The 12286-nt window shown below is 45.5% G+C and overlaps 2 protein-coding genes across 2 annotated transcripts in view; both read right to left on the reverse strand.

The window, feature by feature from the left end:
• The window catches only part of Rbl1 (RB transcriptional corepressor like 1), a 55963-nt gene extending 54713 nt beyond the window's left edge, over positions 1-1250 (reverse strand). The window contains exon 1 of the mRNA XM_051143663.1: positions 874-1250. Within this exon, the coding sequence (XP_050999620.1) occupies positions 874-1029 (156 nt within the window). The 5' untranslated portion in view covers positions 1030-1250. The remainder of the gene's footprint in view (positions 1-873) is intronic.
• Positions 1251-6327: 5077 nt separating this feature from the next.
• Mroh8 (maestro heat like repeat family member 8) overlaps positions 6328-12286 on the reverse strand; it is a 70771-nt gene continuing 64812 nt past the window's right edge. The window contains exons 21-23 of the mRNA XM_051143664.1: positions 11406-11505; positions 9824-9889; positions 6328-6472 (exon numbers count right to left, since the gene is read on the reverse strand). Of these exons, the coding sequence (XP_050999621.1) occupies positions 6330-6472; positions 9824-9889; positions 11406-11505 (309 nt within the window). The 3' untranslated portion in view covers positions 6328-6329. The remainder of the gene's footprint in view (positions 6473-9823; positions 9890-11405; positions 11506-12286) is intronic.

Genomic DNA, 12286 nt, shown 5'->3' on the forward strand with positions numbered 1-12286 from the left:
TCGATCTGTTGAACCCACAGACATGAATTCCACCGTAGGTGCCATCACAATTCTACTTCTACACTAAGCTCATGACCTAGCTGGGTTTCTATAGTAGAGTGACTCTAGGCAAAACAATCCTAAGCGGCTGTGATAACACCAAGGAAACAGGTATAGCCATCACTGTCCTGCTGTAAAGGTAAATACAGAAGTTACGGGAATAACAATGGTAACCACCATTCATTTTATTCAGAGCCAGACACCACACCAATCATCGGGGCAACGGCCTGGCAGGGAGGAGCGTGGGGCTAAGAAGAGCTTTGTGTGTGATGACTTTGATCAAACTACAGTGAAGGGTAGAAGCGAGAGCAGGAGGGTGGAGAAGTAAATGTCTCATTCTGCTGAACCGGGCTGCATCACAAACTATGTCACCTTTGGGCGATAAGTTAACTAATTACGACCCCGCCCGCTTTCTCTTCTGCGGAGTGGGGACATCCAATAGTGTTTCAAAAGAGCGGTGGAGACATAATCAAAGGGTTGAGCCGCGATGAGCAACTCATCTTATCAGCGGATCGGGTCTGATCCGTTTAAGGGCAGCGCCCCGCCGTTTGGGGCGCTGGGCGGCGCGCAGAAATCAAGTGTGGAAGTCTGGAGCCTAGGGAACCCCGGAGCAGCGCCGGACTCAGACCCAGCAGCTCCTTTCCTGCGTTTCGGTTTCCCGCCTCAAAACAAAAATGGGTGGGTTGGCCAAGCTACACCCACCCTTCCCTCCCCGCATTCCTCGGAGACCCTCGCAGGTGGGGGAACTCCCACCGCCCGATGGGCTGGGGCGGGGGCGGGCCGGGGGTGGGGCCTGGCGAGGGTCGGGGCCGCCGCCCACCTGCCGCCGCTCACCTCTAGGCTGTAGTTGCCGCGGATGGCGGTGAAGTCGTCCAACGCTTCGGCCGCGCTCCCCTCGTCCAGGTTCAGCTCCTGGCACAGGGCCTGCAGCGCCTCCCTGGCCGCGGCCACCGCCGCCGCCCCCTCGGCGTGGGGCTCGTCCTCGAACATCCCCTCCGGCCCGACGGGCGGCGCGACCCGGCTTCGGGGTTTTCTTTTCCCTCCCGGCGAGCTACCCACAACCCCCCGCGACAAAGCGCGCGAAAATCGCCGGGTGGAGCTCGCCTTCCCTTCATCGTCTGCCTCCGCTTCGCTCCTCAAAAAGTCCCTTTCCCCTCCGGAGCCCGCAGTGGCCCCTCTCCGGGAGTGCGATAAGCAGACGGAGCTCACACTCTAAAGGAGATCTGGCTCGAGCGCTGGGTGCGCAGCTCCGGGGACACCGGCCCGCAGGGACCGGCGTGAGGGAGCGGGGCGGAAGGATCCGGGCCGGTGCTGAGGCCGCCGGGACTGTCGCTGGCGACCCGCGCTCTCCTTAGCGAGCCCCGTGGTGTGGGTAACTTAGGGCTGCCCGTGGGGGGTCCCGTCACCCCGGTGAGCAGCCTTCTCCGTGGACCCGAGGACTCCCACCTCCCAGGCGCGCATTAGGCACGCTCTCGCTGAGCTTTGACCCTGTTTGGAAGTGGATGCGGGAGCAGCCGAAAGTGGTTTATTCCTGTGGAAGCGCCACGTCGGAGGCTCCCACACCTCGCCGCCACGGAGCGATGGAGAGGCAAGGGTTTTAAGTGACGCCCCTCAGCCTCACCCTTCCTCAGCCCCCCGATTCTGGGGACTGTCCCAGTAAGTAGTCACTTCAGGAACAGAGATTGTCTTCGCGTTGACGCGAAAGGTGTTTTTCAAACGTAAGCTGGAACCTGACAGTTTCCCTCAGAATCCTTCCGTCTTTAAATACAACAAAATACAGCGTCAGACGCGCCAGGGAACTGGTAACCTTGAGAATGTCAAGCTGGTTCTCAGAGGAGGCTTTTCTCCCGCGTTCATCAAACTGAACATGCTTACCTAGCTCTTCATCAGTTAAGTAATTGTCACCTTCTCCTGCCATTTCTGAGCAGAGCATCTAGAAACAGCTGACACCACCCCACCCAACATCTATTTCCTTGTCTCCATTGTGCCTTATCGTCTGAAATTGTCTTTCCTTCTAAAAGAGATGTGTGGAAGATGGAACCTTTTGTCTTCACTCTGTTCGCCTGTTTGGATGATTTCTCTCTAGGCACTCCGTACTGTGTGTGTGTGTGTGTGTGTGTGTGTGTGTGTTTGTGTGTGTGTGTGGTGTTTGAAAAATTACAAAGTGCCCCTCTCTGGTTGACGGAGTCACTAGAGAAGACTATGGGGCTGGCAAGGCAAGTTAGGATGGAATTCCTAGGCCCACTAAGGCCTGCTGTTACACTCAAAGCGTGCTAGTGACCGTCAGTGTGTATTGGGCACAATCCACTGGCTGCACGTGTGGCCTTGTGTACTGGGTAAGATTAAGAGTACCAAGTTTGGTAATAGTAGGGTTTTTGTTGTCTTCCACGCTAGGAGGTGCCAGAATGGAAGCAGTCTTTGGACTAAAGGACAGGGTATATTGCTGATGAGGGAGGAGTCCTGGTGTGCCTTCTAGGGAAATGTAAACCTCTCTAAATCTCAGATAGACAAATCACAACAGACCAAAGAAACAGCTGCAGCCTCATGCAGTGAGTTTAATGGGGTTAGAGGAAGGAACATGGATGATTCAAAGACAGCTGCGTCATCAAAACATGGATGACGATCTACATGGAGCTATATATACATACATGTGTGGGTGTGGTGTGTATTAGGAAGGGATCTTGTAAGTCCTGTAAGTTTCTGAACCTGAGTCTTCTAAGTTTTGTTTGTTCCCTGAGTCTTATGAGCCTCATTCTAGGAGAGAATGATTTAATTCAGTCAGAGGAAATAGCTACTTAGCACCAATAACATAGGCAAAGAGTTCAGAAAAAAAATTTTTTTAAAGATTTATTTATTGTGTATACAATATTTTGCCTGCATGTGTGCCTGCACTCCAGAAGAAGGCACCAGATCTCATTATAGATGGTTGTAAGCCACCATGTGGTTGCTGGGAATTGAACTCAGGACCTTTTGAAGAGCAGTCAGTGCTCTCAACCTCTGAGCCACCTCCTCAGAAAATTTTAACTAGGATGGGCCTTCCAGCTAAGGGACAAGGCTAGCTATAGTGTTGTTTCATAAAGTGTGCTTGCAGAAAGTGGAGGCCTCACAACTTCCTTTAAACTGTAAAGCAGATTATCACTATGGATGTTTTGGTCTGTGGCTTAAAAAAAATGGTTTAAAAAGTATTTGAAGCGCCAGGCATAGTGGTGCACACCTTTAATCCCAGCAGTCAGGAGGCAGAGGGAGGTGGCTCTTTATTAGTTCGAGGCCAGCCTGGTCTACATGGTGAGTCCAGGACAACCAAGGCTACCCAGAGAAACCCTGTCTCCAAAAACCAAAAGAAAAAAAAAGTATTTGGAAAACGAACTTGTTTCATCTAATACTTCAGGAAAATGCAATGGGAGTGGTTGATCAGACCCTATAACCCTCTGAATGCCATATAGGTCAGGATGACCTTGAGCTTGTAATAATTCTCTCTACCTCACAAGTGTTGGAATACAGGCATAAAACACCGTGCCTGGGGGCTGGAGAGATGGCTCAGAGGTTAAGAGCACCGGATGCTCATTCAGAGGTCCTGAGTTCAATTTCCAGCAACCATATGATGGCTCACAGCCATCTATAATGTGATCTAATGCCCTTTCTGTCATGCAGGCAAGCACTGTATACATAATAATACATAATAAATAAATCTTGAAAAAATATTTTTTAAAAACCCACCACGCCTGGCTTATTCTCTTATTTTTTAAATTTGGAAATTTAAAGATGAGTTTCTTAACATCCCTACAGGTCTGTTTCTACCCTGAGAATGGAACTGTTTATGAAATCAAACCAAGGGCTGGAAAAAGGTTCATGAATAAACACCAGTTTTTAATATAACTTCATTATTTTTACAGTACAGGCTAGATGAACGTTCTCTGTAATCAGAAATGGCCAGTCCTTGGATTTGATAAAGCAATGGAGGCTCAGTATCACTAAAAGCAGATTTGGTTGCATGAGTTTTGTTGGAGCACAAATTCAGCAACCGTGATAAACTGTAGAGCAGATCTGTGTTTATTCCCATTAGCAAGAACTAGCAGATTTGAGAATATAGCAGACTAGCCAAGGACGTGGGTGTAGGAGCCAGAATAATTGGTAGTCTTGGCTTTGCCATTTGCTAGTTGTGTAACCCAGAGAAAATCACTTTTATGTTTGTTTCCTCAGCTTCTCCATCTGCAAAATGAAGATAATAAAATGAAGTGACTGTGAGAATAAAAAGGGTTAATTATATAATGTGCTTAGAGTTAGGCTCATCCTGAACTCTCAATAAGCTGTTATTCATTTTTATTGGATAATCTAGAAAAAAGACTAGTTCAAAAGGAGCCAAAGGAGAATATCGTGAGGGGTGAATGTAATTCAAATGTGTGTGTAGTTAGCATTGCAGTTTGGCATGTAGTGATTTAGGTATATTCTTGGCTCTGACTTGAAGACTTAAGCAAGGGATCCAATGTAGCATTGTTCTTTAGGGTGCCTGTGGCCTGCAGGCCATAGCGTGGACATTCCTGAATACACCAGGCACTGGGGTCTTCATTTTTAGCTAAACTGTTTCAGGGTTGATGTAAGAAGACCTCTTCTGGACAGTGAACCTCTTGGAGCTACACTAGCACAGTGCCACATCCCACTCACTGTGCACCGTAGACCATTTGTACCTAAGGTATCTCAGCAGAGAGATAAGAGTGACAGTTGGGTGAAGAGGGTGAGTAAAGAGTCAAATTGCTCACTGAGCAGCACAAACAATGCAGTTCACTATAGGTTGTAGCTCTTCATCTGCCGGTTGTCACAGCTCCTTTTTCTCTGTATCACCCCAAGAGGTTTCTCTTGTCCTGGAGAGTTCTCTGCCTTTCTGCTTAGGGCTCTTCAGTAAACAAGAGCCTACAAGTTAGACTTAATGCCTCATTTCTAGTGTGTCCCCGAGGCACTTCCCACTGCCCGCATGCAGTTATCAAGGTATTCACCCAGCATGAACTAGTATGTTTCTTGGAAAGTTCATCATATTGGAATATTTCCACTCATATTTAAAGTGGACAGTGGATACGAAAGAGTTGGTTTCCAACTTAGAGCTATGTAGGACCTGGCAGCAGTACTTGGAGAAATTACGAAGATGGTGAGAAAAAACAAAACAAAACAAAAAAACATGGTGAGTAAACAAGTGGGAACTTTTGTATATTGGGATCGATTCAGCATTTTATGTCAGAATTTTGTTATTGCTCACAGGCTTCAGAAGGAATCGGAGAGAGATTTTATAAAATATTAGGTATGAAAATATAAAAATAGATTGGTAACTAGTTTTTGAGACTATTGACAATCAAGTAGCCTAGACCGCAGAGCCTACAGTACTAACACAGAAATACTGTCTTTTATTTGAATTTTTTCTTTTGTCTTTTTTGTTGTTGTTTATAGATTTTTTATTTTTTTGAGATAGAGTTTTTCCTTTGTATCCCTGGCTGGCCTGGAACTCCCTCTGCAGACCAGGCTAGCCTCGATTCAAGAGCTATATAGACCATACTGGCCTGTAACGCTCAGTGATCTGCCTGCCTCTGCCTTCTGAGTGCTGAGATTAAAGATGGGCATATAGATCTTGGGCTTTGAAAGAATATAACAGACTCTCATGAAGTAGAGACTTGCCTCAAACTCACTGTATAAGCAAGAATGGTCTTAAATTCCTGATTCCCCTGTCTTAGCCTCCCAAGTGCTGGGTTACAGGTGTGACCTGATTGGCTTGTGCACTGAACCCAGGCCACTCACATGCTGAGCACTCACTCTTCTACTGAGTGAGTGGCCCTGGGATCTCTCTGTCTCTGTCTCTATCTAACAGTCATCAACACTTAAACTTTGTGGGTGTCTAGCAGAACTCAAAAGCTCATTACAATTTTTACTTTATCTGCAAATTTAAAGCAACAGCTTCCATCCCTATTGTATTTTAACTACTAAAATGGTTTTAAAGTAGGGATTCTGTTGGAGGTAACTGACTGGAAGTAGCTTCCTGCTGGGCTTGACTAAATGGGGAAGAGAAAAGGGAATTCAGGCTGTCGAGATCAACTCAGTGGACAAGCACATTTGCCACCAAGCCTGAGAACCTTCGTTTGATCCTTGGGATGCACATCATGGAAAGAACTCCCATAAGCTGTCCACTGCCCTCCACCTGTGTGCACACCTGCATAGATATGCACACAAGTAGAAGAAAGATGGAATGTGCTTGTCACATGTGTGGTTTCTGAAAGAGCTTGATCTTACCTTTGTCATGTGTGTGCTTTCTAAGTATAAAGACAGCCCAAGAGCTTCCTCAGCCAGGAAACTCTGGATTGTGACTCAGACCCCACCCTCTGGATTCGGAACAGAGCCTGGGAGGCGAGGAGACGCAAAGAGGGCTCAGGGTCTTGTAGCCATGCTCTCAGATCTACAAGGCAAGAAAAGCGTGACTGGAGGTTTCTAGAACTGAGTGCCACTCTAGACCCCAAGAGGCCAACAGAGCAGAGGAGCTGCGGCCAAAAGGCAGTGTTTTCCTAGGCTGTCGAAGTTCATCAAAGTTGAACCTTGTTGAATCGATTCCAGATTTGACCTGTAAAACCCACTGTTTCCTGACTTGCTGACTATTTCATCTCTTTGCAATAGCCATATTTTAAATAGTCTGCCAACCTTTATCTAATGTTAACCTTTTCACTTCTTGCCTTACCCTAAAAAGGGTAACTCTTAAATCACTATTTTTTTCTCTTATGTCTAATGTTAACCCCTTTTTTCTTTCTGTTTTTTTTCTTTTACTTTTTTCTTTTTGGTTTTTTAAGACAAGTTTTCTCTGTGTAGCCGTGGCTGTCCTGGATTCCCTTAGTACACCAGGCTGGCCTCAAGCTCATGAAGATCTGTCTGCCTCTGCCTCCCTGGTGCTAGGATTAAAGGCCTACACCACCAGACCTGGGGTTTTTGTTTTGTTTTGTTTTGTTCTGTTTCTTTTTCAAGACAGGGTTTCTCTGTGTATTCTGGCTGTCCTGGAACTTGCTCTGTCGACCAGCCTGGCCTCAGGCTGACCTGGAACTCAGAGATGCACCTGCCTCTGCCTCTCAAGTGCTGGCGTTAAAAGTGTGTGCCACCACCATCCAGCTTAATGTTAACCTCTTACCTTACTCTAAAAATCATTAACTCTTAAATCATTATTCCTTTGTAAGTTTCGTTTTTCATGTTTGTTTTTTGACACAGGGTCTCACTATGTAGCTTTGGCTGTCCTGGAATTTATTATGTAGATGAGGCTGGCCTTGAACTCACAAAGATCCACCTACCTCTGCCTCTCAAATGCTAGCATTAAAGGAATATACCAGAGTGCCTGGCTAGTATTTTTCAATTAAAAAAAAAAAAAGATTTATTTAGCTGTGGGGCTGAGAGATGTCTCAGCGGTTAGGAGTATTGTCTACTCTTCCAGATGTCCTGAGTTCAATTTCCATCAACCACATGGTGGCTTACAACCATCTATGAGATCTGGTGTCCTCTTCTGGCCTGCAGGTATACTTAATAAGCAAACCAATCCTTAAAAAATAAAAGAGGTTTATTTATGTATATGAGTGTTCTGTCTTCCTGTACATCTGGATGACAGAAGAGGGCATCAGATCTCATATTAGATGGTTGCTGGGAATTGAACTCAGGACCTCTGGAAGAACAAGCAGTGCTCTTAACCTTTGAGCTATCTCTCCAGCCCCTGTATCTTTCAACTTGTGAAGTCTTGTTTTTGTCTTGTTTTGAGACAGGCTCTCCTGTGTTGCCCAGGATGAATTTAAATAGCCATCCCTGTGCCTTAACCCACCATGTAGTGAGACATCAAATGCAAACTACCATACCCACTTAAAGTGTAGCTGTTATGTTTTCTTATACCAAAAGAAACACACATTTGTTATATAGAAAACTTAGAACATACATGTAAGCACCAGGAGAACATAAGCCATATATGATTTTACCACCTAGAGATAATTGCTGTTATTTTGAAAGTGTGTCTTTCAGTAGGGTGGTGGTGGCACAGGCCTTTAATCCCACCATTTGGTGGAGTCAGAGGCAGGCAGATCTCTGAATTCAAGGCCAGTCTGGTCTACAAATCAATTTTCAGGATGGCCAGGGCTACACAGAAAAGCCTTATCTGGAAACAAACAAAAGGTATGTCTTCCTGATCATTTTTCTATTCGTTGTTTTTGCTTCAAATAGTGTTGTTCAAATGGAACCATATAATCAAAACTCTGTCCATTTTTTGTAGACAGGGGTCTTGGTGTGACCTTGATCCTCCTGCCTCCTCTTCCCGAGTTCAGGAATAAATGTTTTGTCTGATGGAATGATATGTCATTACTGCCTGAGTCACATCTGTGTGTAAATAGAACTTTTGTTCCCCCAGTATTTTAGGTAAGAAATAAAATTCAGTCATAACAAATCCTCTCCCAGAGAATAATTTACATGGCTTTCTTTTCTTTGCACCCCCCCCCCCTCTTTTGAAACAAGATTTCATTATGTCGCCCTGTTAGGCCTCCAACTCATAATCTCCCTACCTTAGTCTCCCAAATAGCTATCAACCTTGGCTGGTTTGCTGCTGTGGTTATAGAATGTATTGATGAAGAAATGGTAGACTTTAGTGAGAAGTGGCATGATCATGGTGGAAAGATAGCTCAGTGGTTGAGATGATTTGCTGCCCTTGCAGAGACTTGGATTCAGTTCCCAGCACCCACATATTGGCTTACAACTGTGTGTAACTCCAGTTCCAGAAGATGCTGATGTCCTCTTCTGACCTCTGCAGGCACCAGGCATGCACAGGGCACACATACCTTCAGGCAGAATACTTATAGACATAAAATTAATATTAAGAAAATTATCATTGTATTCCTTATCTTGGCTTTATTCCCTACCTGTTTCAATAATTACACTGTTTTTAAAAGTAGTGAATTGGGTCCTGCAAGATGACTCAGTAAGTGAAGGCACTTACCGCCTAGCCTGACAAGCCGACTTAAGTCCCCATACCCCACATGGCTGAGGACAAAGAAGTACTCACTCTTAGAGTTTGTTCTCTTTCTGCCATACACATGCTAAGTAAATAAACACTTCAATTTTAAAAAAAGCAAATTGTTTAGATTTTTAATTTGGTTATGAAAGTAGTGATTTTGGATTGTGAGAGTGAGCACTTGCATTTCTTTACCTTTTCTAACTATAACTACCATCCCCTCCAGAGCTCTGATTGAACCTGGAGCTCAAGTGCATGCTGGGTAAACATTCTGCAACTAAGCTATAGCTCCAGACTCATACCACGATTCTTAGGTGGGAGTAATAATTCTTTGAGCACTCAATCTGCAGAACAGCACAGTTACACAGTTTCACCCACTGACAGTTCTGGAACCGTCCTCTGATGGTTGCCTTAGATGACTAAAGCATCTTCGTGCCATGTCCTGCCCTCTACAGCACAGCTGCTTAACCAGCCCTGCCGTCTCTGAGGTATGTGAGAGACATCATCACTCTTTGTTAAAATAGATTTCTAGAAAGATAATGTTTTACTTGCTGATCACGTTTAGGGCTTTCCCCTAAGACAGTCATTAAAGCTGTTTCCAGACAAACAGGATCACACTGTGACCTCAGGCATCTTACATGTAGATAAGACCATAATTTAATTGAATTACAGTCACTTGTGTTGTTATTGCTGCATAACCCAGAGTTTAGATGCCAGACTCTGTTGGTGCAGAATCAGACACCTTCCAAATGAGTGTGTTCCCCACCCAACACTGTCAGTACTTACGGCTCTCTATCCACTCAGTACCCTGCATCGTGAGCTCACTGGGATCCGTATACTTTGATAAGAGCCCTGAACACAAGACAGGCAGTTTCAGACTTCTAGGAACAAAAAGGTTTTCACTTTTATCATTTAATACATAAGCAGGTGGCAGGGTTGGCCTTTTGACAAACATATTCAGCACAATGAATCCCAGGCAGGCATCTGGCTCACGCCTGTGACCCCTGCACTTGGGAACTCAGGCATGAGAAAGGCCATGAGCTCCAAGTCAGCCCAGGGTACACAGTGAGCTGCCTCAGAGGCTAAGCAGAGCCATGAGTGGTAGTGCACATCTTTAACCTGAGCACTCAGGGGGCAGTGGCAGGTAGATCTGTCTGAGTTCTAGGCAAGCCTGGTGGCCATACCAGTTTAAGGCCTCCCAGGACTACACAGTGAAAACTTGTTTCAAAAAATAAATAATGAAGAAGAGGAGGAGGAGAAGGAGGAGGAAAAGAAGAGCCAGCAACACCATATGGGCTAATGTGCTTGCTCAGGAGCCTGACAACCTGAGTTCAATTCCCAGAACCCACACAGTGGAAGAAAAGCTAACTCACACACATTCTCTGACTTCCACGTATTTGCCATGTCACCTACATGTGAGCACATGTGCACAAACAAGCATGCACACACTCACTAAACAGTTTAAAATATTAAAACAATATCCCCAGGTGCCTAATAGTTATTGGTCAATAACATGGTTCCTTCTGCCTTCGAAATGTTTCCGGGGTCACCTACATTAAAAAAAAATCATGCCTGATGCTGTAAGCTTGTGGCTGGGGAGGTCAGGCCCTAGCAGACAAGGCATTGCTTTTGCTTTGCTAGTCATGTTGTGACCATCAAATTGCCTGGAAAATATGTTTATGCACATTGATTAGTGCTGCTTTCAGCTTTGGTCAGAGGTTTTCTCTGTAAGCATCAGTTACTGAGAAGCTCATAGTGGCCAAAGTACTAGAGTGAGTGTCAAGTACTCAGCCCTAACTGAGCATCTGTCTCCTCCTCCTGGCCTAAGCGAACCCTGCAGAGGAGGAGGTGAAAGAACGCACCAGTTGACTATGTCTTCTAGCCATTGTGCTTATGAACTTGTGGCCTGCATGAGATCGGCACAGGACTGGGCCCACCGCTGTCCTGTCACTAGGACTTATGAGGACCTTTACACCCTTAAGGGTTTCTAGGCAGTTTCTGGGGTAAGGGGTTTGTGAGGTCCTACACCCACAGTTAATGGTTGTTGCAAGCGGTAAAGTGAAGGAAGCAACATTCCCTTAGTGTAGTCACTTGTAAGTTACCCAGGCTCCTATAAATAACCCTTTACCCATACTCCCATAGTAACCTAATTAAATTCAAGGAGTCACCAAAATAAAAGACATCAAAGTAGGACAAGCTATTTGGAAAGAAAGGGATCAGTGGGAGTGGGTGAGGGGTAAGAGAGGGCTCTGTAGGTTAATATACTTGAAATACATTCTATACATGGAGAGAGAGGGGCTGGGGACACTCAACCAACAGGAGGCTACAGGCTAACAACAACTTCACAAGCGAAAGGCTTTTCTTTTACCTATAAACAAGACAGCTGTTCTTCTGATGGGAAGTGTTGACTCCTTGGAACACATTAGTATTTGGTCTAGGATGTTTATTTTCCCCTTGCATTTTTCTCCCTACATTGATGGGAAAGAGTATATAGAGCAATAAAGTAGCCGGTGAGTACAGCAGTGTCTGGATGACTACAGTCAATGCCACAGTGGCTGCTTTGTCACGATAGCAAGCGCCTGTAAGGTTAAGTCCTCAGAACGCCCATTCGCACACCTGTCTGTGGCACCTGTATGTCACCTTGGCTTCTCTGTCCCTCTCTCAGTCTTCCCAACTCTAACCACCCTGAGCTTTAACTTCCCTGCCTTCTCCTGCCTAGTCGGCCATGATCCGAGGACTCTGCAAGCTGCCTTTTTGGCACACATTATTTTCCACTTGGAGTTTCTATTTTAGTTTCTCCTTAATAGTTTGAAGATTCCAAACTGAACATTTTAAGCCTGGGTTGCTGTGGCCTGCTACACAGAGGATGTACTTTGCTCTGTGGATGAGTAAGTACACTTTCCAAAGCCTCTCGGAAGGAAGGTGTTCCTTATGACCAGGAAGGGGAGATAAGAAGTGTTTCTCATAGAGCTTACAATTTAACATGGATAATTTGCACTTTTACCCACTGGGAACACCACATTGCCATTAATGCATCTGTTATAGGTAATGGCTGAAGTTCAGAGACCTGACACCCAGGAAGACAACAGGCAAAGGCACTATGGTTTGCTTCCTAGCCCTACAAGCTTGATGAGAAGAGAGCATCTGGCTTTTACCTATGTGGAAGGTTCCTAGAGAGAGTCACAGAGGTGGCTCTACTCCACCCATTTCTAGAAGCCTAAGCATGGGCTTCTAAAGCTCCTCTGGATC

This window comes from Acomys russatus, chromosome 4, assembly GCF_903995435.1.
Source record: "Acomys russatus chromosome 4, mAcoRus1.1, whole genome shotgun sequence".
Classification (NCBI taxonomy): Eukaryota; Metazoa; Chordata; class Mammalia; order Rodentia; family Muridae; genus Acomys; species Acomys russatus.